The sequence below is a fragment of the Balaenoptera ricei genome, chromosome 11, assembly GCF_028023285.1.
Source record: "Balaenoptera ricei isolate mBalRic1 chromosome 11, mBalRic1.hap2, whole genome shotgun sequence".
Taxonomy (NCBI): domain Eukaryota; kingdom Metazoa; phylum Chordata; class Mammalia; order Artiodactyla; family Balaenopteridae; genus Balaenoptera; species Balaenoptera ricei.
In genome coordinates this window covers 14100778-14127472 of record NC_082649.1, presented here as the reverse complement: position 1 = coordinate 14127472, position 26695 = coordinate 14100778, and the positions used below count along the sequence as shown (strand labels likewise).

The following is a 26695-nucleotide window of genomic DNA, read 5'->3' as shown; positions in this document are numbered from 1 at the left end:
CCAGTACCAGACTGTCTTGATTACTGTAGCTTTGTAGTAATAGTCTGAAGTCTGGGAGCCTGATTCCTCCAGTTCTGTTTTTCTTTCTCAAGATTGCTTTGGCTATTCGGGGTCTTTTGTGTTTCCATACAAATTGTGAAATTTTTTTGTTCTAGTTCTGTGGAAAATGCCATTGGTAGTTTGATAGGGATTGCATTGAATCTGTAGATTGCTTTGGGTGGTATAGCCATTTTCACAGTGTTGATTCTTCCAATCCAAGAATATGGTATATCTCTCCATCTGTTGGTATCATCTTTAATTTCTTTCATCAGTGTCTTATAATTTTCTGCATACAGGTCTTTTGTCTCCTTAGGTAGGCTTATTCGTAGGTATTTTATTCTTTTTGTTGCAGTGGTAAATGGGAGTGTTTCCTTAATTTCTCTTTCAGATTTTTCATCATTAGTGTAGAGGAATGCAAGAGATTTCTGTGCATTAATTTTGTATCCTGCTACTTTACCAGATTCGTTGATTAGCTCTAGTAGTTTTCTGGTGGCGTCTTTAGGACTCTCTATGTATAGTATCATGTCATCTGCAAACAGTGACAGCTTTACGTCTTCTTTTCCGATTTGGATTCCTTTTATTTCTTTTTCTTCTCTGATTGCCGAGGCTAAGACTTCCAAAACTATGTTGAATACTAGCGGTGAGAGTGGGCAACCTTGTCTTGTTCCTGATCTTAGTGGAAATGGTTTCAGTTTCTCACCATTGAGAACGATGTTGGCTGTGGGTTTGTCATATGTGGCCTTTATTATGTTGACGTAGGTTCCCTCTATGCCCACTTTCTGGAGAGCTTTTATCATAAATGGGTGTTGAATTTTGTCAAAAGCTTTTTCTGCATCTATTGAGATGATCATATGGTTTTTATCCTTCAATCTGTTAATATGTAACACATGATTGATTTGCATATATTGAAGAATCCTTGCATTCCTGGGATAAACCCCATTTTGTCATGGTGTATGATCTTTTTAGGGTACTGTTGGATTCTGTTTGCTAGTATTTTGTTGAGGATTTTTGCATCTATGTTCATCAGTGATATTGGCCTGTAGTTTTCTTGTTTTGTAACATCTTTGTCTGGTTTTGGTATCAGGGTGATGGTGGCCTCATAGAATGAGTTTGGGAGTGTTCCTCCCCTGCTATATTTTGGAAGAGTTTGAGAAGGATAGGTGTTAGCTCTTCTCTAAATGTGTGATAGAATTTGCCTGTGAGTCCATCTGGTCCTGGGCTGTTGTTTGTTGGAAGACTTTTAATCACAGTTCCAATTTCAGTGCTTGTGACTGGTCTGTTTATATTTTCTATTTCTTCCTGGTTCAGTTTCGGAAGGTTGTGCTTTTCTAAGAATTCCAGGTTGTCCATTTTATTGGCATATAGTTGCTTGTAGTAATCTCTCTTGATCCTTTCTATTTCTGCAGTGTCAGTTGTTACTTCTCCTTTTTCATTTCTAATTCTGTTGATCTGAGTCTTCTCCCTTTTTTCCTTCATGAGCCTGGCTAATGGTTTATCAGTTTTGTTTATCTTCTCAAAGAACCAGCTTTTAGTTTTATTGATCTTTGCTATCGTTTCCTTCATTTCTTTTTCATTTACTTCTGATCTGATCTTTATGATTTCTTTCCTTCTGTTAACTTTAGGGGTTTTTTTTTGTTCTTTCTCTAATTGCTTTAGGTGTAAGTTTAGGTTGTTGGAGATTTTTCTTGTTTCTTGAGGTAGGGTTGTATTGCTATAAACTTCTCTCTTAGAACTGCTTTTGCTGCATCCTATAGGTTTTGGGCTGTCATGTTTTCATTGTCATTTGCTTCTAGGTATTTTTTGATTTCCTCTTTGATTTCTTCAGTGATCTCTTGGTTATTTAGTAGCATATTGTTTAGCCTCCATGTGTTTGTATTTTTTACAATTATTCTCCTGTAATTGATATCTAGTCTCATAGCGTTGTTGTCGGAAAAGCTACTCGATATAATTTCAATTTTCTTTACCAAGGCTTGATTTGTGACCCAAGATATGATCTATCCTGAAGAATGTTCCATGAGCACTTGAAAAGAAAGTGTATTCTGTTGTTTTTGGATGGAATGTCCTATAAATACCAATTAAGTCCATCTTGGTTAATGTATCTTTTAAAGCTTGTGTTTCCTTATTTATTTTCATTTTGGTTGATCTATCCATTGGTGAAAGTGGGGTGTTAAAGTCCCCTACTGTTATTGTGTTACTGTCGATTTCCCCTTTTATGGCTGTTAGCATTTGCCTTATGTGTTGAGGTGCTCCTGTGTTGGGTGCATAAATATTTACAATTGTTGTATCTTCTTGGATTGATCCCTTGATCATTCTATAGTATCCTTCTTTGTGTCTTGTAATAGTCTTTATTTTAAAGTCTATTTTGTCTGATATGAGAATTGCTACTCCAGGTTTTCCATTTGCATGGAATATCTTTTTCCGTCCCCTCACTTTCAGTCTCTATGTGTCCCTAGGTCTGAAGTGGGTCTCTTGTAGACAGCATATATACAGGTCTTGTTTTTGTATCCATTCAGCCACTCTCTCTTTTGGTTGGAGCATTTAATCCATTTACATTTAAGGTAGTTATCGATATGTATGTTCCTGTTACCATTTTCTTAATTGTTTTGGGTTTGTTATAGTAGGTCTTTTCCTTCTCTTGTATTTCCTGCCTAGAGAAGTTCCTTTAGCATTTGTTGTAAAGCTGGTTTGGTGGTGCTGAATTCTCTTAGCTTTCACTTGTCTGTAAAGGTTTTAATTTCTCTGTCGAATCTGAATGAGATCCTTGCTGGGTAGAGTAATCTTGGTTGTAGGTTTTTCCCTTTCATCACTTTAAATATGTCCTGCCACTCCCTTCTGGCTTACAGAGTTTCTGCTGAAAGGTCAGCTGTTAACCTTATGGGGATTCCCTTGTATGTTATTTGTTGCTTTTCCCTTGCTGCTGTTAATATTTTTTCTTTGTATTTAATTTTTGATAGTTTGATTAATATGTGTCTTGCCTTGTTTCTCCTTGGATTTATCCTGTATGGGACTCTGTGCTTCCTGGACTTGATTGAAAGCCTCCCTAACATGGGAAGGGATATAGTCAACTATAATCTCTTCAAATATTTTCTCAGTCCCTTTCTTTTTCTCTTCTTCTTCTGGGACCCCTATAATTCGAATGTTGGTGTGTTTAATGTTGTCCCAGAGATCTCTGAGACTCTCCTCAATTCTTTTCATTCTTTTTTCTTTATTCTGTTCTGTGGTAGTTATTTCCACTATTTTATCTTCCAGGTCACTTATCCATTCTTCTGCCTCAGTTATTCTGCTGTTGATTCCTTCTAGAGAGCTTTTCGTTTCATTTATTGTGTTGTTCATCATTGTTTTTTGCTCTTTAGTTCTTCTAGGTCCTTGTTAAACGTCTTTTGTATTTTCTCCATTCTATTTCCAAGATTTTGGATCATCTTTACTATACTTACTCTGAATTGTTTTTCAAGTAGACTGCCCATTTCCTCTTCATTTGTTTGGTCTGCTGTGTTTTTACCTTGCTCCTTCATCTGCTGCGTATTCTTCTGTTTTCTCATTTTACTTAACTTACTGCTTTTGGGGTCTTCGTTTCGCAGACTGCAGGTTCGTAGTTCCTGTTGTTTTTGGTGTCTGTCCCCAGCGGGTAAGGTTGTTTCAGTGGGTTGTTTAGGCATCCTGGTGGAGGGGACTGGTGCCTGTGTTCTGGTGGATGAGGCTGGATCTTGTCTTTCTGGTGGGCAGGACTGTGGCCGGTGGTGTGTTTTGGGGTGTCTGTGAACTTAGTATGATTTTAGGCAGCCTCTCTGCTGCTCATGGTTGGGGTTGTGTTCCTGTCTTGCTAGTTGTTTGGCATGGGGTGTCTAGCACTGGAGCTTGCTGGTCGTTGAGTGGAGCTGGGTCTTAGCGTTGAGACGGAGATCTCTGGGAGAGCTGTCGCCAGTTGATATTACATGGGGCCGGGAGGTCTCTGGTTGTCCAATGTCCTGAACTCAGCTCTCCCACTTCAGAGGCTCAGGCCTGACACCCGGCTGGAGCACCAAGACCCTGTCGGCCACATGGCCAGGTACGTGGGGCGTTTCTTGCCTTTTGGGAGGTCTGAGGTCTTCTGCCAACGTTCAGTAGACGTTCTGTAGGAGTTGTTCCACATGTAGATGTATTTTTGATATATTTGTGGGGAAGATGATGATCGTCACGTCTTACTCCTTCGCCGTCTTGAAGGTCGCCCACTGTGTTTACTTTTGATTACAACAGTTATTGTTATTCTTATCTTGGTATCATATTTGACGTATTATTTCTGGAATATCCTGATGGTTATAAACTTGTCCTCAGTTGGGGGAACCAAGCAACAGGGAGCTGTGCTGACGTTTGCTCCTGTCACTGGAGCTACTGCTATTGCTGCAGCTTTGCTCCTAGGCCTCCGCTCACCAGATCCAGGCAGCCTTCCAGGAGCCATGGCTGCTGGTTACTGATCCCAGGGCTGCCCACCAGGTCTCACAGAGGTGTCTGGTATTAACCTGTCTGCCAGTGCTCTCGGTACCAGACTCTCCTCTGTGCTAAGCAGACATCGTCATCTGAGCAACAGGAGAGCTCCCTCAGCGGGTCTCTCGCCGTGGATGCTCTATAAATGAAATGTTATAAGAAGTTCAAGGGTGGTCTACATTGTAATTACAGTGGATTCCATCTGTAGGTTTACTCTTGAGTTCACAAGCATTTTTATGCGTAAGGGTTATGCCGGCCTCTGCAGATAGTGATATATAATTTCTAAACTCAAAAAAATGGGCATAATTGAGGGAAAGAAATGAATATCCAGATAATTAAACCATAGGCTTTTGCTGTGGTGGTGGTGGTTTTGTTTCAAGTGTTGGGTGTTTGGGAAATGAAGAATCATCTGGGCTGAGTTACTCAGGTCAAGAATTCTGAGTAAGGGCATTTCTCACCCAACAAACAGCCAAATGCAAGAGAACAAGAGGAAAAGCATGGCATACTTTGAAAATCGCAAATAATTTGTCATGAGATTGAGAGGTAGCTTTAAATTGTAAAAATTCTCCGAATGCTATGCTCAATAATTGGATTTTAATCTGAATGTGGTAGGAAAACATTGGGTGGTTTTTATAGGGGGTGAGATGGTGCCTTGGAGTAACAGCAGTGTGTTGAGTGGGCGTGTGGGTGGGAGTGGGGTGTCATATGCTGAGACACCAGTTAAGGGGCTGTTGCCTTATTCAGAAGTGTTTCGTTGACTATCTGCTGAGTTTGGGAATTTTTAAAAACTAGATCCTCCCTCAAAAGATAGATTTAAAAAACTATCAAAGAGCCAGGACCTATAAGCTAAGAAAGTCTTTGTCTTTGGATGATCCGGAAGAAAAGAGCGTAGGTTACGAGAGTGGCACAAAATAAGAATTTGACTGGTATGTTTTCAATCCTAATTTTTGTTGAATAAAACAGCCCTGTGTAAGAGAAAGTAATAAGCATATTTCAGGTGTACTTAACACATGATTTTTTTTTTCTTTAATGTTACTGTGAATTCAAGAAGAATAAACCGATTCAAATTTCATTTTCATGCCTGGTTATGAGGGAAAGGCATTAAAGTCCTCCAGGTTTTTTGTTTTTGTTTTTGTTTTTTATAAATTTATTTATTTATTTATTTGTGGCTGTGTTGGGTCTTCGTTTCTGTGCGAGGGCCCTCCCCAGTTGTGGCAAGCGGGGGCCACTCCTCATTGCCGCGCGTGGGCCTCTCACCATCACGGCCTCTCTTGTTGCGGAGCACAGGCTCCAGACACGCAGGCTCAGTAGTTGTGGCTCACAGGCCCAGCCGCTCTGCGGCATGTGGGATCCTCCCAGACCAGGGCCCGAACCCGCGTCCCCTGCATTGGCAGGCGGACTCCCAACCACTGTGCCACCAGGGAAGCCCAGTCCTCCAGTTTTTATTAATGCTTTACTAATGGTAACTGAATGAGTAATAGTTTGTTGAAACAACTTTTGTGTTTCATTATATCTGGGGAAATTATCCAGATTTTTCAGGAGTTTATTATGAGTGGCATATATAGAATTGTTCTTACGTTGAGACCTCTGTTTCTCACCACTTCTGTCATTAAAAAGCTGATGAAAATGTGGAAGTCATGATTATGCTGTGATAGGAGCTAATTTTCCCATTATCTTCATTTTCCATCTCTTTGAGTACACTTTAGGAAATCCTTAAAATTTACCTTAAGTTACTAAAAGCAATTCAGTTTTGATTATAAAGGAAGATAGAATGTGATAAAGTAATGAAAGCATTTTTCTTTGTTTTGACACAGTTGTAAGAGATAGGTATGGTGTTCTGTTTTTTGCACATTTTTATTATTCAGGTGAAATTGACATAAGATAAAGTTAATCATTTACAGGGAACAATTCATTGGTGTTTAGTACAATCACAGTGTTGATTGTGTTTAGTACAGTCACCACCTCTAACTAGTACCAAACATTTTTATCACTTCCAAAAGGAAACCTGTACCCGTTAACCAGTTTTTCCCCATTTCCCCTCCCCCGCAACTGCTGACAGCTACTAATCTGTGTTCTGTTTCTATGTATTTACCTATCCTGGAACCATACAGTGTGACTTTTTGTATCTGGCTTCTTTCACGTACTGTTTTCAAGGTTCATCTGTCTTGTAGTATGTATCATTACTTCATTCCTTTTATGGCTGAATGATATTCCACCATATGGATATACCATAATTTATCTGTTTATTCGTTGATAGACATTGAGTTGTTTCCACTTTTTGGCTATTGTGAATAGTGTTGCTATGAATATGCATGTACTTGTATTTGTTTGAATACTGGTTTCAGTGCTTTGGAGTGTATACCTGGGAATGGAGTTGATGGGTCAAATGATAGTCCTATATTTAACTTCTTGAGGAACTACAAAACTTTTTCTCAGCAGCCGGCCCATTTTACATTCCCACCAGCAGGATTCAAATTTCTCCATGTTCTCACCATGTTTATTATTTTCCATTTTTTGATGATGGCCGTCGTAGTGGGTATGAAGTGATGCTTCATTGTGGTTTTGATTTGCATCTATTTCCCTGAAGACTAATGGTGTTTAGTATCTTTTTTTTTTTTTTTTTTTTTTTTGGAACAGAGGAAAGTTTATTGCAGGGCCAAGCAAGGAGAACAGGTGGCTTATGCTTAAAAAACCTGAACTCCTGTTTAGCATCTTCTCACCTTTACATATCTTCTTGGGAGAAATGTCTGGTCAGGTCCTTTGCCCAGTTTTAAATAGGTTTGTCTTCTTGTTGCTGAGTTGTAGCGTTTTTATATAGTCTGGATACTAGATCTTTATCAGATGTGTGATTTGCAAATATTTTTTCCCATTCAGTCAGTTGTCACTTTCTTGATAATGTCCTTAGATGCACAAAGATTTCTAATTTTGGTGAAGTTCAGTTTTTTCTTTACTTGTGCTTTTGGTGTCATATCTAAGAATTCATTGTCAAATCCATGGTCATGAAGATACACCTCCTAGGTTTTCTTTTAAGAGTTTTATGGTTTCAGTTCTTATGTTTAGGTCATTGATCCATTTTTTTTGTTAAATTAATTTATTTATTTATTTTTGTCTGCGTTGGGTCTTCGTTGCGCACGGGCTTTCTCTAGTCGCAGCAAGTGGGGACTACTCTTCGTTGCGGTGTGCGGGCTTCTCATTGCGGTGGCTTCTCTTGTTGCAGAGCACGGGCTCTAGGTGCACAGGCTTCAGTAGTTGTGGCTCGTGGGCTGTAGAGTGCAGGCTCAGTAGTAGTGGCGCACGGGCTTAGTTGCTCCGCGGCATGTGGGATCTTCCCAGACCAGGGCTCGAACCCGTGTCCCCTGCATTGGCAGATGGATTCTTAACCACTGCGCCACCGGAGAAGTCCCCATTGATCCATTTTGAATTAATTTTTGTTTATGGTGTGAGGTAAGGGTAGGTAGGGTTTTTGAACTACTTTACCCACTGCTTTTAAATTGGCAAGCACTTTAGAAGAAAAACCTGATTATTTATATATTATTATGGAAAATTTCAAACATTCTCAGAAGTGGAAGAGTAGACTGAGTCCCCATACACACTTTACTGAGCTTCAGCATTTGCCGTTTTGTGACCAATCTTGTTTCTCTCTCCCTCCTTCCTTCCTTCTCCCCTCACACACACAAACACACCTATCAGGTAATTTTGAAACAATCCCAAACATATTTCATCTGTATACAGAAATATAATGACAAAATGATTATTGTACTCACAATATAGATCTCTTATTTTAAGTACAAGGGTATGTTCGTTTTAGCAAGTTTGGGAACTATGAAAAGTAAAAACATCACTCTTTAGATGTAAACAGTCAAAATCTTCTGGACTTTCTAACCTACTCTTTCCCATAACTATGCTTCTAAGAATGATTTTTTGGGGCTGCATAGCATTCCATCATGTCAATGTTCTGTCATTTATGTAGCTAGCTCCTTTTATTAAGTATCATCCAGGTTTTCAATATAATAACTGAAAGATATTTTCAATCATAGGATGAATTTCTAGAAATGAAATATCTGGCTTAATTAAACATTAATTTTTTAAAAAATCTTTATTGGAGTATAATTGCTTTACAATGTTGTGTTACTTTCTGCTGTATAACAAAGTGAATCAGCTATACGTATACATATATCCCCATATCCACTCCCTCTTGCATCTCCCTCCCACCCTCCCTATCCCACCCCTCTAGGTGGTCACAAAACACTGACCTGATCTCCCTGTGCTATGCGTCTGCTTCCCACTAGCTATCTGTTTTACATTTGGTAGTGTATATATGTCCATGCCACTCTCTCACTTCATCCCAGCTTACCCTTCCCCCTCCCCGTGTCCTCAAGTCCATTCTCTATGTCTGCGTCTTTATTCCTGTCCTGCCCCTAGGTTCTTCAGAACCATTTTTTTTTTTTTTAGATTCCATATATATGTGTTAGCTTATGGTATTTGGTTTTCTCTTTCTGACTTACTTCACTCTGTATGACAGACTCTAGGTCCATCCACCTCACTACAAATAACTCAATTTCGTTTCTTATGGCTGAGTAATATTCCATTGTATATATGTGCCACATCTTCTTTATCCATTCATCTGTCTATGGACACTTAGGTTGCTTCCATAAACATTAATTTTTAAAGTTTTTTTTTAAATCAGTGTTGTAAATTGCTGTGTAATCAAATACATATTTCATACAGTGTTTGAACTCGCCCCTGTTGCCATATCCTCTTCAGGGTTTCAGTTTGATGAAACTGGTGAACTTATTGGATAACAATTATAGATTATATATAGTTTATATAATTTTTTGTCCTTCTGGAGGAGAGAGATGTACAGTATAGGAAACAGTATTTTTTGCTTCCTTGTAATGGCAAGTTAACCCTGTACTTTAAGTCATTTATTTGTTCATTATCTTTGAATTACAGTGACTTTTTTGGTGGTTTTTGTTCTTGTTTTTTAAGATGTTGATTCAAATGGACTTTGAGAGATTTTTAATACATGTAACTTGCTTTTTCTTAGCATAATATCTCTTACAATTAAAAAAAATTACAGCTCAAGATATCGCTGCAGTGAACAGTCCAAGCTGTAAGAAGAAACCAGATGAAGATTGCAAGGACCCTTTCAAACCTGCAAAAACCCTGAAAGAAGGAAGTGTCCTAGATGTTCTGAAGAACCCTGGTAAGATAATGGCTGCCCTTGAGATAATCTAAAATCTTAATTGCAAAATCATGATCTCATCTTAATATCATTTGTTATTACTTTGTTGTACTTCAGGCTTTTAAAAAACGATGTCTGGTTTGATAGGAGATTGGCTTTTGAATGTAGATGTAGTCAGATGTAACTTTTTAGGTGCAAGACCTTAGAAACTATTTCTTTAGAATTTAAGGACTCTGCACTAAAATGGAATCTCTAAGGGGCAATGATAGAAGGAGAAAATGTGAATTGCCTGTTAATTAGAGATGGGCCAATAATTGGAAAAAAGTAAATAAACCTGATGATATACCTGGACATGTCTCTCTCTGAGAGCGTTGAACTGCCTTGTTCTTCTCAGATTATTCCCCAGTTGTGGGATATATATATAATAAAGCCAAGTGGAAAGGAAACATATGCTGACTGTAACACACACACACAGGATAGTACTCACTTCAAATAAAATAAGATATGAATGTTAGTGGGTAAGAATTTGAAGATAATGAATAGAAATCCTCAAATAGGAATAGGTTTTCAATTTGAAAATCAAAGAGGATAGTATAATTCCAACTGGGATGTATACTATAAGAATATAAAAGTGTTTATAAGATAATCTAGTAGCTCAGAAAGAATTTAGATTTATCCAGCACATGTGTTCATGTATAACTGAATATGAGTTTCAATAATAAGTTTGGATGCTACAGCAAGATTTAGAGGGATTAGGATTTTTTGGTGTAGCTCCCATTTTATAGATGAGTATACTGCCTACTGGAGTCTCAATATAGACGGTTTTATGCAGCTTTGGGCAGGACTCCAGAATGCCTGTGTTAGGGTGAACCGAGTGGTAATCACTCAGCATCAAACGCATATAGGTTTTCTTCATAGAAGTTACACTTTGCATTCATAATGCCCACTCCTCCCCTCTTTTAAACTTTTTTTAAATAGCAAAAATTTGGAGAAGTTACATGTTCTCTTGAGGGAAATCAGGAAAATCCAAAAAAGTGGGAGGAAAAGAAAACTTGTAACACCTTGAAGTGGTTACTGTTAAAATTTTGCCAGCCTTAGTGACTCAGGTTAATAATTGACAAAATAGTACATTGTCCTCCTTTGGGAGTAACTGAAGTATGTGGGATAGTTTTATCTTTAGGCAAAAAATAGCTCTAGGCCGGATTATTTCTTGGTACCACTAGAAAACCTCTTTAACAACCTCCTGTATCATCTTTCCCTCTGATTTTCTTTTCCCTTGATGCTAAAGGCTAGAGAAACGGGTGTTTTTTTGGTGTATGTAAAATAAAAGTTAATTGGTCCAAAGTAAAGGATTGAAAGGTCATTTCTACAAATGAAGTGTAGTTTGAGTGAATCAACTCAATGTTATCAGTTTTGGTAGCACAAAGACTTTTCCTCATTATTTCATGGTTCTATGTGCATACCTTAATTAAGTCTCAAATTAGGTATTGGTTGAACTGCAGTAAACAGATTCCTAGAGGAAGATGATACACTATAAACCAAACATCTTTTGTAGCCTTTTAACTAGGTCTGTCGCTTATTAATTATGTGATTAGTACTAGAAATACAGCTTAGGTGAAAAACTACTCTTAAGTAGTCCATCTTGGATTGTAATAACTCTGTAATTAAGGTAAAAATGTTTTCTCCCAGGAATAATATTTTTATTATTAACAGCTATTACTCTATAATTATTATTGTCTATATTAATATTATTATTTATTAATGATTACTAAATAATAGAGAGGCTTTCTAATCAAAACATTGACTAACCTTTTCCTTCCTGTTCCCCTCTTCCCCCGCGTTGTAGGTTTCACATCACCAAAGGCAGATTCTCTTGCTGCTCAACCTGCCACCACAAGCCTGGTAGTTTATTCAAGACCAGCAATAAGTAGCTTTTCTTCTAGTGGAATTGGGTTTGGGGAAAGTTTAAAAGCTGGGTCATCTTGGCAGTGTGATACCTGTCTACTCCAGAACAAAGTTACAGACAACAAATGTGTAGCCTGTCAAGCAGCAAAATTGCCACCAAAAGATACTGCTAAACAGACTGGAACTGGGACACCAAGTAAAAGTGGCAAACCAACTGTTTCTGCACCAGAGACAGGCTTTGGAGACAAATTTAAACCAGCAGTAGGAACTTGGGATTGCGATACCTGTTTAGTGCAAAATAAACCTGAAGCGATAAAATGTGTAGCTTGTGAAACACCGAAACCGGGAACTGGTGTTAAGCGAGTCCTTACGTTGCCAGTGGCTTCAGAAAGCGCTGTTACTGTGGCTGCTTCCTCCTCCAGCTGCACTGTGACCACTGGTGCCTTAGGATTTACAGATAAATTCAAAAGGCCCGTGGGATCTTGGGAGTGTCCAGTGTGCTGTGTTTCTAATAATGCAGAAGACAATAAATGTGTGTCCTGTATGTCTCAGAAACCAGGTACGTTTATGGCTGTTTGGAATAATTTTGTTCATTTCTTTAATAGAACGTTTTAATTTATTCTCTGTAAAACAGCTAAGAATAACCTCAATATTTTAGATGTTTCAAGATGAGCATTTCCTCATACGTCTTAATTTTTCTGAACTGTCTTGAAATTAAAATGACTTGCTTGGGACTGGAACTGCATGTTCTCTTAGGAGAGGCTGTGTGTTGAAATCAGTCCAGCATTTGCTTTGACCTCTTTTTTTTGTATGTAATTTTATCAGAAGCTTCTGGCTCTTCGTGATCATTTTCAAAGTTGGCTAATATAGATGCAAAGGTCTTAGAACGGGGCGATCTTTCTCAAACCTTTACACAGAATAAAATATTCCTTTGTCTCTTTTCCTCTAAGGAGAAGTGAGGATGGCTAGTGGTCATTTACACAGCTGGTTTCATTGCATTATGAGAAGGCTGTGGCTGAATGTTAATGGTGATACCTGTACCTGTATGTGCTATCTGCCAGAGATACTGCAATGATCGTAAATTACTGACTCATTAATGAAAAGTTCTATTAGGTAACCAGAAAAATGAAGTTAGAGTTGAGTTTTTCCTGTTTCTGTTCAATTTTGAAAGAGTTACTGAAGATTTACGTTGATCTTTAATTCATTTGGAATTAATTCATTTGACTCTGCTGTGTCTGTAATGCTACTATATAATTATTTGGTACAGATATATGGTAACATGGATACTAAATAAAACATGTTATGAGTATCCTGGGAATTATACTTCCTATTTTTATTGCATTATCATGGATGTGTGATTTTGTGTCTGCAATGGAAAGCTCTTGAGTTAATAGCCCACATCCCTCTCTTAACACCAGGGGTGAGCCATATTTCTGATTCCTGCTAGACGTCTCTACAAGAATAAGGTTTCAGAATCTTTATTCTGAAATATTTTTCTCTTTCCGTCTGGCATTCTTCCTCTTCCCCTTAACAAAAAAAAGAAAGAAAGCTCTTGAAACGTGTAGGAAACCAAAATTTATTCTGAGTTGATGGGTCAAACTTATATTTTTGATAAATCACCTGGTGGCTTTTTGGAGGATAGATTTGAAGGCAACAAAATTTGGAAACCAGAGGACAAGTTAGGAAGTTGATCAATAATATAGGTAGAGATAGTAGTGACATGTACTAATAAAATCAAATGGGGTATAGAATAATGTACGGTGAAAGATACGTTGATTTCAAGCTGCTGAAGTTGACAGATATGTGTGAGGCCTTTGGATATACTGATAATGGACCCTCTGGACTGGAGATACAGATTTGGGAGTCATTAGCCCATAGTTTTCAAGTAAGTCATGGGAGTAGAGGTGATATAAGGTGAGTGAGCAGAGCAAACAGAGAAGACAGCCTAAAACTGAACTCTGCCGACTTAAGAGAGTAGCAGGAATAGAACTTTGGAGCAGTTAATCTTTTAAATGAATAACCAGAGAGGAAAAACAAAAACCACGTGGTACTAGTTGCTTTTTAGGAGGATGGATTTCAAGGGAACGAAACCAGAGGTCTCGATAACAAGGCTATTAAGCAAGCAAGAGATGAGGGGGCTTGAACCAGAAGAGCAGTAGAAGGGTCAGAGAAAGAGAATGAAAAAGATTGGAGAGATATATAAGGGAAGAGTTGTCATCTAGCCGAGGTAACCAGGTGGATAGTGGAACTACCAACAAAGAGATGGCGCAGGGATGAAAGCCAGAAGTGTGGGTCTCAGGTATGGATGGGAAAGATTTTGTTGGTGATTAAAATCATCAGAGTAGATGAGAGCTCATGAGAAGGGCAGTGGACCAAAGATGGCACAATTTTATTGGCAAGATGGAAGAGAACATACCAGTAAAACACAGATGAGGTAACTGGGAAAAGTGACAACAGCTGGAGGACATTTAGAGAAGTGGGGTTACCAGAATGAATGGCTCCACTCTCAACACTGTATTTCTTCATGCAGCTGTGCCTTGCTGAGCCATCCTTCCTGTGCCGCCGCATCTGCCCACTAAATTGCTAGTTCTGCTTAAAAATGTAAATACCACCCCTGTGAATCCTTCTCCTATCCCATAGTAATTTCTGCTCTGTACTCTTGTTTAGATCATTTGTCACTCTCCGTCTTAGTGATGGTGCTGCTACGCATTTATGTTTCTTTTGCTTTCCACCCTTTTAGACCAGAAACACCTTTAGAAGTTAGGCAACATTTTATCCATCTTGATATCCCGAGAACCTAAGAACGTTATGGTGCTTAATAAATGTCTATTAAATGGCTACCTTATAACAGAAATGCCATGAACATAGTAGGTGGTGTTGAGTTGAATTGCAAAGTGGATAAAAGAACACTTCTATGCAAAAATAGTCATTTCAAAGTCAGAGATCTGTGCTTTGAAATCTTGAAATTAATATTGCCTGGGCTGTGTGTTTTATGAGTCAGGCTGTTGCCTGCAATTTAGAACTTATGTTTTATAATCTGTGATGTTTAACAAAATTTGACAGATTATTAAGGAAACTTTAGTCTTTTAGGCTCTGATTTGTGAGTATGATTCTTAAAAACCATGGCTGTTCAAACTGGGGATTAAAAGGGGGCTCATCACTGAGCAAGGTGTGTGAGTTGCTCTTTTGTAAGATTAAAAGAAATCTGAGATGTCTGTACTGTTTTTAACAATGTGATGTTTAGATTTCTGGCATTTTCTCTTAATAGGAAACACCGGTAAAAATTGTACATTTAGACTTAGTGGTGTCATTGAGATCTTGACATAATGTAAATCAGAATTTTCCTGTATTTCCCCATCATTTTTTAGGAAGTTCAGTACCCGCTTCAAGTAGCAGCACTGTCTCTGTCTCTCTGTTGTCTGGAGGCTGCCTAGGATTGGACAAGTTCAAGAAACCTGAGGGAACCTGGGACTGTGAAGTGTGCCTAGTGGAGAATAAAGCAGATTCTACCAAATGCGTAGCATGTGACAGTGCAAAGCCAGGCACAAAGTCTGAGTTTACAGGTAAGGTGTTGGTAAAGTGCCTCCTTAGAATACCACTTTAAAGTGAAATATTTACAAACAGCTTTGGTTTTGAAACTATTCATTCTCTGTTGAAAATTCATGTAAAATGAGCTGTTGTCCTGGACTTTTAGCTCATATCTGTCTCTGAATTACTATTCAGTTGAATTGTTTGCTAGTCTGCAGTGAAGATAAGTACATTTTCTATTTTATTTGTTTTCATTTGAGAAGGAAAATGCTGGTTGCCGCCCACTGAATTAATTAACATGGCTAAGGGGGATACAACTGGTTTGAAAAACACTGCATTTGGGTTTTAGAAGATCACTAAAGCTCCTTCTGTGGCTGCTACCTTATGGTCCCTTTCCCATTTTCCCCACCCGTAGTACAGCAATCACCATACCTTTAAACCTTCCTTTTGAGGCAGAAGTGCCTTTGAGATCCTTTGAGTCAGAGGTGATAACTAGTTAATTATTGTCTTTGGCACCTTTATTTTTAGTTTTCTGTCTAATATCACTTAAGGTATTTCAGAGACCGTGTGGATAGCCATTTGCTTTTGAGATTTTTTTGTTTTTTGGATGCGTTGGGTCTCCGTTGCTGCACGCGGGCTTTCCCTAGTTGCGGCGAGCGGGGGCTACTCTTCGTTGCGGTGCACAGGCTTCTCACTGCAGTGGCTTCTCTTGTTGCGGAGCACGGGCTCTAGGCGCACGGACTTCAGTAGTTGTGGCTCGCGGGCCCTAGAGCGCAGGCTCAGTAGTTGTGGCGCACGGGCTTAGTGGCTCCTCAGCACGTGGGATCTTCCCGGACCAGGTAACAAACCCATGTCCCCTTCATTGGCAGGCGGATTCTTAACCACTGTGCCACCAGGGAAAGTCCTGCTTTTGAGATTCTGATATAATTTTTCAAATAAGTTTCTTATGGAAAGAAAGTGGGGTGGGTAATCATTAAAGGGGGAAATCTGAAGACAAGCGCTTTTTACAAGCCCTTGGCTGTCACTTGTCTTTATTTACATGTGGGTAAACAGAGTAATGGATGAATACCTTGGCACTGTTTAATGATTTTTGTGTTGAGCCAGTCATTCAAGTGCTTCATTTCTAGTTTATTCCACTACAGAGAAGAATTCTGAAACCAAGACTTTGATCTTGTCAGTATAGTATTTTTATTTTTTAAAATATTGCTTCCACTCATACAATTCTAGTTCTTTGGTGCTAAAAATTTTAATTCTTAAGTAAATAACACATGATGTCCTCACAAGATTTAAAAAGCAAATTATGACAGGATTCACAGCGAAAAGTCTCTTTCTTGTCCCCATTGGCTCATTTTCCATCCTTCCTGCTCCACCAATGGTAATAGCTCTCTGTGGTTAGTTTCTTGTAACTCTTTCAATGTTTCTTTATGCACATCACAAGCAAATATACTTCTATTCTCTATATTCTTACTTCTCTCTACCTTGTTAGAAAAGGTTGTATACCACACCGCCTTTCTGCACCCTTGACATTACCACAGATTAGCTTGGACTTTGTTCTTCATTTACAGCTGCCTGGATTGCATATGGCATTCTGCATATCTTTGAGTTTATCATTCAAATAAAGACTCGGCTGTAGACTTGCTGGGTCAAAGGGTACATGTGTCTGTAATTTGGGGTAAATATTGGCAAGTTGCCTTCCACAAATTTTGTGCTGATTTACACATCCACCTGCCATGTCTAGAGTGTCTGTTACTCCTGGTCTCATCACCAGCACTGTTTTATCAAACTTGTTTGATCTCTGTCAGTCTGGTAGATGAAATGTGGCACATCAGTGTAGTTGTGAGGATCGAGATGCTGAATATGGGCAACTTGGTTCATGTTTACTGCCATTGTTAAACTAATACTCTTCGAAGTAGGCCTTTTCAGAGTTGTCCCATGTCCCTTTACTTTTCAAGGTTGGCATTCTGTTTGAGAGAGCAGTACTAATTCATTGTCTTTGTGGTGTTTCTTATATTTTTGAAGGCTTCAGCCCGTCTTCCTCATCTTCGAGCACAGCAACCTCATCCTTCAAATTTGGTATCCCGTCATCCTCTTCTGGGCCCTCTCAGACTTTAACAAACACTGGAGATTTTAAATTTGGAGATCAAGGAGGTTTCAAAATAGGTGTGTCATTAGATTCTGGGTCTGTAACCCCTTTGAGTGAAGGCTTTAAATTTTCTAAACCAATAGGAGATTTTAAATTTGGAGTTTCATCTGATTCTAAACCTGAAGAAGTTAAAAAAGATAGTAAAAATGATAGTAATTTTAAGTTTGGACTTGCTTCTGGTTTAAGCAATCCGCCTTCTTTAGCTCCATTTCAGTTTGGGGTGTCTAGTCTTGGGCAGCAAGAAAAGAAAGAAGAACCGCCTAAATCTTCATCTGCAGGCTTTAGCTTTGGTTCAGGTATCGTTAACCCTCCCCCTGCTGCTACTGACACCACAGTGACCTCTGAGAGCAAGAGCAGCTTCAGTTTTGGAACCATAGACACCAAGAGTGTCTCAGCGGCTCCTTTCACATGTCAGACGTCAGAAGCAAAAAAAGAAGAAACCCCTGCCTCCAAAGGAGGGTTCACTTTTGGCAGCGTGGACCCTGCCCCCCTGCCATCTGCCTCGTTGTTTGTTTTGGGAAGGACAGAAGAGAAACAGCAAGAGCCTGTCACGTCTACATCTCTAGTGTTTGGGAAAAAAGCTGACAGTGAAGAGCCAAAGTGTCCACCAGTGTTTTCCTTTGGGAACTCAGAGCAAACCAAAGACGAGGGTTCTTCCAAGTCGACCTTTAGTTTCAGTATGGCGAAACCATCTGAGAAGGAATCTGAACAGCCAACGAAGGCCACTTTTGCTTTTGGAGCTCAAACCAGTACTACAGCTGGTAAGTATTAAACATTGTTTTTTGTTTTTTGTTTTTTACAAGATGTCAACAAATGTAGCAAGGCAAGGAGTGGTTTATACTGGAAATAGTTGAGAGAGTACCAGTAATAGAACTCTCTGGGAAGGAGCTGAGGATTCAGCTCCTTCAGAATCCCCCCCGTGATTCTGATGAAGTTATTTACATATCCAATTTTGAGAAATACAGCTCTAATGGAAAGCCCACAATATTTGCACATTTGTCCGTGACTTTCTCCCTTCTGTTTGGGCTTTTATAATCAGAATTGACATATACTGTTCAGGAAAATAAGCATTTTTTCTTAAGCTCATGAAATATTTTTTAACTAATAAAATCTTTATGTACAGGCCTTCATTTACAAATAGAGATAACCAGCCTTCATCTGGCATTTAAGGAACATAGACAACAAATATGATAAATCCCTGAGAAATAGAGGTGATTATAAAAACTAAGATCTGGAAGAAAAAAAATGAAATAGCATTTTTAAAAGTTAAAGAAACATAGTTTGTGAAATAAAATCATTGTGTGGACTGAGGAGCAGGGGGAAAAAAAAACAGCTGATAAATTGGATTAGTGAACTGGAATTTCCCAGAACACAATGCAAAAGAACATGAAAACTTTTGAATAATAAATTAGAAACACGAGAAAATGAAAAATTAACCTAAAAAAAAACTGTATGGAATTCAACACATAGGTGTGAGCAGTTTTTGCCTATAAAATTCTACTTAAATTTTAAAACACCCTTCAAAGGAAACAAAAACTAAATTATACATTATTATTTAGAAAGGAATAAAAATGAGATAGGGTCTAATCGAATTTAATCCTGGTATCGCTATACTGTTTCCATTGAAATAGACATTTTTAACATCCTATTAAACCACCTGAAAGTGAGCTAACATGCTCCATTTTCTGTAAATTATACCAGTGCCCATACCACAATGTGACCAGCCCTGTCTAGTAAATAGTGTTGGAACTGAGATATTATTGGAACAAGTTTAAAAAAAAAAAAGTCTTCTACTGAAGGTAACTGGATTCAGGGTCACCATATAAAAAATCATTCTCTTTTCTCCAAATCAAGAATAAATAGTTGGACAGCATTTCCCATTTGTATTTACTAACATTTCCAATTTGTATTTTATAGTATCAGCAGAACCTGCAACATGCTAAAATAGCCTAATAACAGTAACTGTAGAGGTTTGGAAGTTTAGTACGTTGTAAAGGTAGAGTTACAAATTAGTGAGCAAAGGGTACACCGGTCAATAAAGGTGGCAGAGAAAATTGGCCATTGTTCAGATAAATTGAAGTTACAATCCTGCTAACATAAATTGCGAAATCAAATTTATAAAAGTGTAGCTGTCTCCCATTGTCTGAATTTGTTATCCAGAGTATCCAGTTAGATTTGGATTTAAGGAATATTTTTTATTTTTATTAATCTGAATGCCAAAGGTTTTGCTATGTTAGACAAAATTCATAAGCCATAAAAGAAAAGATGGATATATTTGACTGCATCAAAATTTAACGTAACAGATGTCCATTCGATGAATGAATCTATATTAAAAACTTAATGATTCTGTTTTCTAATGGACTCTTAGACTTTAGGCTAGGAAAAAATGCTTTCTGGTATTACCTGTTCTTAAAGGTTTTTGTTTATTTCTTAATTTCTGTCTTACAGATCAAGGTACAGCAAAGCCAGTGTTTAGTTTCCTGAACAGCAGTTCCTCTAGTTCAAGTACACCGGCCACTTCAGCTGCTGGCGGCATGTTTGGTAGTTCCACCGCGTCCTCCAGTGTGCCTGCGGCTGCCTTTGTGTTTGGACAGGCCAGCAGTCCTGTGAGCAGCTCTGCCTTTGGGAACTCTGCCGAATCCAGTACATCTCAGTCTTTGCTGTTTTCTCGAGAGAGCAAACCAGCAACCACGTCGAGCGCGGGCACAGCTGTCGCCCCATTTGTCTTTGGTCCGGGTGCCAGCAGCAGTGACACTGCCGCCTCTGGTTTCAGCTTTGGAGCTCCCACCACATCGAGCTCTGCAGGTACATTTAAAAAAGAAGAGACATGTTAGTTTGAATGGCTTTCATTGTAAGCAGATGAACTCTTGGCAAATAATGCCACAAAAGAGCATGGCCGCTTTTAGGTCATCTCTACCCAGGGTGTTGTAGTTATTCACTATGTGGAATGATATGCATTTTGTGTATAGTGTAAGTAACTCTTGGAAGCAATATTTCTAATCTCATTAGGAGTATAATCTTCAGTTTTTTCAAGTGTTTTTTTGTCATTTTGTTTGTTTGTTTGTTTGTTTTCTTTGCAATGTTAATTTGTAAATAGCCAGACACTGAAGATTATTTTAATAGACATTAGTCCTCATTATGCAACGGATACATAATCACAACATTAGCTGATTTCTGCAGTGTGTCACACTTCTGATGGCAGATCAGTTGTCTTCTTAGATTTATCTCTTTAAAGACCTAAAAATTTTTGGCTGTTCAGATAGGAGGCTTGTTAATAGAAGTTTTTGTTTATTTGGATTTCATATGGTTTTACTAAATAATGGTAGAGAGAATTGTATTCTTTCTTAATCAGTATTCAAAACTTGTCTTGCTAAGATCTGTTCAGCAAGGTAAGAGTCTGGAAAGAAGCTTGAACTTTGCCTCTCCGTTGATAGAGATTCCTTGAGGCTTATCTCGTTCTGACCATCATGGTGATTTCAGTGTCTCTCTGGGCCTCTAGGATCCTCCTTCGTATTCGGCACTGGACCTTCAGCACCATCTGCCAGTCCAGCGTTCGGCGCTAGCCAGACCCCAACGTTTGGACAAAGTCAAGGTGCCAGCCAGCCTAACCCCCCAGGCTTTGGATCGCTATCATCTTCAGCAGCACTGTTTTCTGCTGGGTCTCAGCCTGCGCCGCCTACTTTTGGGACAGTGTCAAGCAGTAGCCAGCCTCCCGTGTTCGGACAGCCGCCTAGTCAGTCTGCATTCGGCTCTGGGACAGCTCCTAATTCCAGTAAGTATGTGGTAGTCATGTCCTTTGTTTCCGTACTTGGGTTCTGTATGTCTTAAATATAATTTTTTTCTTTGAACTTTGAAACCATGCATGTCTTTTTCTTTTTTTGTCTCTTGTACTTGGCAAAACAGAGATGTGTATGTTTAGATTTACCTATAAACAGCATTCCCAACTTTCACACAGTTAAGCACTTCTTTTTGGCTGCATTGGGTTTTCGTTGCCGTGCACGGGCTTCCTCTAGTTGCGGTGAGCGAGGGCCACTGTTCGTTGTGGTGCACAGGCTTCTCATTGTGGTGGCTTCTTTTGTTGCGGAGCACGGGCTCTAGGTGCGTGGGCTTCAGTAGTTGCAGCACGTGAGCTCAGTAGTTGCGGGACGTGGACCCTAGAGCGCATGGGCCTCAGTAGTTGCAGCGCGTGGGCTTCAGTAGTTGTGGCGCACGGGCTTAGCTGCTCCGCGGCATGTGGGATCTTCCCGGACCAGGGCTCGAACCCGTGTCCCCTGCATTGGCAGATGGATTCTTAACCATTGCACCACCAGGGAAGTCCCCCTCAATTTACTTTTAAACACACCTGTTGAGATTTTACCTCCACTTGTATTACTTTTTAATTTCCAAGTGGTCCTCTTTGTTCTGTGGATGTTTCCTTTTTATATCCTTTTGCTTTTGTTTTAGAAGTGTTATCTGTTGATCTCTTGAAGATATTAATGATGCAGGGGGTTTTTTTCCCCTTCTTAAAGCTTTTGCTTAGTTTTCTCCAAATTGCTTTTCTTTATTATTGTTTTGGTCTTAGTGTTTCTTATGAAATACTTTCCTCATGTGTTTGGTGCTTCTTGCCTCTCTACTTGTAGTGTTTGGGTTTTTTTTTTAATTGTAGTAAGAATGTTTAACGTGAGATCTATGTACTCTTTCAACAAATTAAGTGTGCAATGCAGTGTTGTTAACTCTGGGCACGGTATTGTGCAGCAGAGTTCTAGAATGTACGCGTCTTGCATGACTGACACTTCATACCTTTTGAATAGCAGTCCCTCATTTCTTCCCACTCCCAAGCCCTCCTCTGCAGCCACCATTCTTTTAGCTTCTGTGAATTTGGTTATTTTAGATTCCTCATAGAAGTGAAGTCATGCAGTACTTGTTCTTCTGTGATTGGCTTATTTCACTTATGTCCTCCAGGTGCATGTTTTCCCATATTGCAAGATTAATATTCCATTTTATGTATATATGTCATTTCCTTTATCTGTGCATCTATCTATGGATATTTAGGTTGTTTCTACATCTTGGTCATTGCGAATAATGTTGCAATGAATGAGAGAGTCCAGCTATCTTTTTGAGAGCCTAGTTTAAAGTCTTTTGGGTAAATACCTAGAATGGGATTGCTAGATCATATGGTGGTTCTATCTTTAACTTTTTGAGGAACTTCCATACTGTTTTCCATAGTGGCTGCAGCGGTTTACATTTCTACCAGCAGTTCACAAGGGCTCCCTTTTCTCCACGTCCTTGCCAACACTTGTTATTTCTTATCTTTTTGATAATAGCCATTCTAAGAGGTGTGAGCTGATATCTCCTAGTGGTTTTGATTTGCATTCCCCCCGATGATTAGTGAGGTTGAGCATCTTTTTATATTTACCCGTGTGTTGTCTCCGGAGAAATGTCTATTCAGGTTCTTTGCCCGTTTTTTTTTTTTTTTTTGCCCGTTTTTTAGTTGGGTTATTTGAGGGGTTTTTTGGTTTGGTTTTGGTTTTTGTTTGTTGCAGGGGGAAGGTTTGCTCTTGAGTTGCAGGAGTTCTGTATGTATTTTGGATATCAGCCCTTTATCAAATATATGGTTTGCAAATATTTTCTTCCATTCTACTTATAACTTTATGAGTGCAGGACACCTAAATACCACTCGATAATTCATTGTATGTGGTTAGGGCTTACAGATCTTGAATATCATTGTAGGTTTATCTAACTGGCTTGTCCTCTTGGGAGGAACTGGATGCTAGTACAATATCTTTAGGCCTTTCCTTTCAGACTGCCAGATTCCCCAGAGAAGATTCTTCCAGTCTCCTTCCTGAAGGGTATATATACTCCTGATTGCCAGTGTTATGGGAGCTGAGTCGTGGCGGAAGGCTGCAGCTCTCAATATTCATTGTATCAACCTACTCTGAATCCTTCTGTTTTCAATATGGTATCCTTGCCTTTATGTGTGATGTCTCCTGGTCCAGAGGCCTCTCCAGAGACTAAAGTTCTATTCTTCCGCTGGGTAGAGGAGATTTATTATCCTGTTTGGTGCTGGGGAGGGATTGATCTAGGTATCTGCTTCTTAAACAGATACTCTACCATTCTGCTGTTTTGTTTTTTTTTCAGTCACACCTTCATTCTCACTTCCAGAAGTACCTGGAACCTAAACCTTTTGGGTATGTTTAGTGTAAATGGAAAGACTTCTGTGCTTTCCCTTGCTGCTAGTTTAGTACTTGGCTCCAGTTAGCCTTCCAACTTCAAAATTTTGTTGTGTTGTCTCCTTTCCATTTATTGTAAAATTCCCTTTTCTGTTATTTTAACATAATGTTTGAAGAAGATAGAGGTAAGTATGTTTGTTGATTCCACGGTCTTAGCGAAAAGTCCACTTTGCCCTTTTTTCCTTGGTCATGGGTGAGTTAGGTCACTTGTTTGAGGGTGTCAGGTACATATTGTGTGAGTGGAGAAAATACTTAATTTTCTTTAAGTGACCATAAGAGCTTTAACCCTTTACAGGTTTTTGTATGTAAAAGTCAGAGTCATTACTAGAAGAACCATCATTTTTACCTTAATGAAGTTTTTCTGCTTCATCTATTGCAGGTTCTGTTTTCCAGTTTGGCAGCAGTGCTACAAATTTCAACTTCACAAACAATAATCCATCAGGAGTGTTCACGTTCGGTGCAAATGCCAGCACACCTGCAGCCTCAGCCCAGCCCTCTGGCTCAGGGGGCTTTCAATTTAGCCAGCCTCCAGCGGCGTTTACTCTGGGGTAAGAGAGCTTTTTGTTGAAATGGAGAATTTAACATAATGAGGGTGTGTGTTTGTGTGTGTGTGTGTGTGTGTTTAGAATCACCAAGGTGCAGTATAGTTGAGGTAAAATCTATGTTCTCCATCAATTTACCATATTACAATTTTGGAGGATCATAGCCTAAGAAAACTAGCAGGAGAGAGAGAGAGAGAGAGAGAGAGAGAGAGAGAGAGTGTGTGTGTGTGTGTGTGTGTGTCTCAGGTATGAGGTGTAGCAGAAAGCAGGGTGTGTGTGTGTGTGTGTGTGTGTGTGCGCATCTCTCTCTGAGGGTATGAGGTGTAGCAGAAAGTAGTGTCCCCCACCCCATCACCAGCCACATTTAGTGTTATGATTGTGAACTTTCATCTGAGCATCATGTCACATTACAGAGTTTTTGTTTTTCACAGGTCAAATGGGAAAAACTCATTCTCTTCTGGAACTTCAGTTTCTGGTCGCAAGATAAAGACTGCTGTTAGACGCAGGAAATAAAGGTCTTGATGGTGTTATACACACTGTTTTAACAACAGCTGGTGCCCTACTTTCAGATTCTGGATTGTACTATGTGCTGGGTTATCTGAAGTCAGATCTTTAATTTTGGAATTTTCCTCCTTTTTTCTTTTCAGAAACCCCAACTTCACCTCTCTCACCCCCTTTTAAAAAAATAATAGCTAGACCGGTGACTACTTCTTCAGCAAAAATGTTTTATGATCCAGCAAATTATTCACTGGTTTGGCATAGGCTGGCTGAACCCAGGAATCAAACCCGCTCAAGAGAATGGCTTTGTATACAACCTCTTTGTCTGCAGCACCATGTGCGTTGATATGCGTTTTATGGAACGCATTGAAATTGTAATTATATCTGAGGAATTCTGTATAGATTAGAGGATGTTGAAATGAATGATTTCTATGCTGAGTTTGTGCTGGTGTATGTGTGAAGTGAGTGAGTTGGGTGTATTGTGCACTAAAATTTTCTGATAGAGGAAGCCTGATTAAAGAATGGTCCATACTAAGGACTTGTTAGATCTAGTTCGTTCTCCATTTAATAATTATATGCTATTTCTATATTGGCATTCTTCTGACTATCACCTGTCTTGCCTTTTTCATTATTTTATTATGAAACTTGTGTAAATACAGTTTTGTTTCTGTACTTTTTTGGCATAACATAAATCTGTGAACTTGAAATTTTAATTTTGTGTTAGAAAATTTTTTTTGTTGTTTAGTCTTGTCTCAGATTTTATTATGTAAATCCCATTATTCAAAGTTGCCTAAATCCATTTGGAAATCTTTAAAAAAAAAAATTGGGGATTCTTAAAGTGAGTTTATTGGCTTTTCTGATCCAGTTTTTGTTTGGACCAAAAACCAGTATTGTACAAAGTATTAAGCATATATTTTTATATTTACTGAAATGGACTGTGGTGACTTTGGATAATAAGGAAAAGTTTAATATTAAAGCCATGTTTATTACAGTATAATTAACATGTTAAACCATGGGATAAATGCCATCAATAAAAAATTATGAAATATGTTTTGTTCTAGTGTTAAATCCTAGTGAAGGTATGAGTGTTAGTGGAAGGGAACCTTTTTATAAAGGTTAACAATGGTCAGGTAGAAGAAAAATTCTGAAGAATACATTGAAGTGATTTGGACAACTCCTAAGTGAAGGGGAAGTGTAACCCTGCTTTATGTCTGGTGCTAGGAATCACACCTACTCTGCATATAAATTGACATACCTTTTTAAAAGTTGAAAATAAACACACGCAGCCATTTCTGTTTGTACTTGTATCTTCCTTGATAGGTGACTAGACAATGTTTTATTGATAGAGTTCTTGGAGATACGTGCCCAAAATAGCCCACAAAAACTTCAGTGGTCATTTTGTGGAATTTCTTTTGGATTATTTTATCGATTTTTTTGTAACTAGATGTCTTTCCTATGGTCCATAAAAGTGCTCTTGGGATAGCGTTTGATAATTGTATTCTTCAGTTTGTACATATAATTATTCTGTGGCGACTTTTATTTTGCTGAACTTGTGGTTAAATTCAGTACTTTAAAATGTTTAAGAGCTTTTTTTGTTTCCAGTGACATGGTTTCTCTTACTGAAAATGTCTTAGGCCATCATCCAATGCTGGTTTTGGAGCAGGAATTTTGTATTTATAATTCTCACCTTATTAAATAATACACATTCGACATGAACCTCTTTGGGGCAGAAGATGATGGTGAATGCTAAAAGAAGTAAACTGGGAACCTGTGGGGTGTTGATGCGGAGAAGTTAATGCCTAACTAAACTGCATGTTCGTTCATTCTTAGCCATTCTTTAGGTCGATATGGATGGGAATATTAGGCTTTCTCTTCTGGGAAAGATTTTTCATTAAAAATGTGCTGGAAATATTTCATTTTATTTAGTAATTTTTTTTTTAAAGCAAGTAACTGAAAACCAAACTTAGGGTGGCTTATCTTATAAATGAAATCTCCTGGCCCCCAGAACAGAGATCTCTAGGGCTAGAGCGTTTGGGACTTGGGTAGGACTTGGCTTTTCATCTCAACTGCTTTAACTCTCAGGCTGCACACGGCAGCTATAGAAAACATTCGTGGTAGCAGCTCCAGCCTCAAATCAGTCCCTGCTTTAAGCCCAGCAGAGGTATCTCTTTGTCGGACTGGTGCA

The 26695-nt window shown here is 38.8% G+C and overlaps 1 protein-coding gene across 1 annotated transcript in view; it reads left to right on the top strand.

Moving 5' to 3' along the window:
- NUP153 (nucleoporin 153) overlaps window positions 1-26410 on the top strand; it is a 76129-nt gene extending 49719 nt beyond the window's left edge. Inside the window, exons 15-22 of the mRNA XM_059938002.1 lie at window positions 9581-9706; window positions 11532-12149; window positions 14959-15153; window positions 17138-18022; window positions 19710-20066; window positions 20761-21033; window positions 23850-24018; window positions 24444-26410. Of these exons, the coding sequence (XP_059793985.1) occupies window positions 9581-9706; window positions 11532-12149; window positions 14959-15153; window positions 17138-18022; window positions 19710-20066; window positions 20761-21033; window positions 23850-24018; window positions 24444-24525 (2705 nt within the window). The 3' untranslated portion in view covers window positions 24526-26410. The remainder of the gene's footprint in view (window positions 1-9580; window positions 9707-11531; window positions 12150-14958; window positions 15154-17137; window positions 18023-19709; window positions 20067-20760; window positions 21034-23849; window positions 24019-24443) is intronic.
- The last annotated feature ends 285 nt before the right edge of the window (window positions 26411-26695 follow it).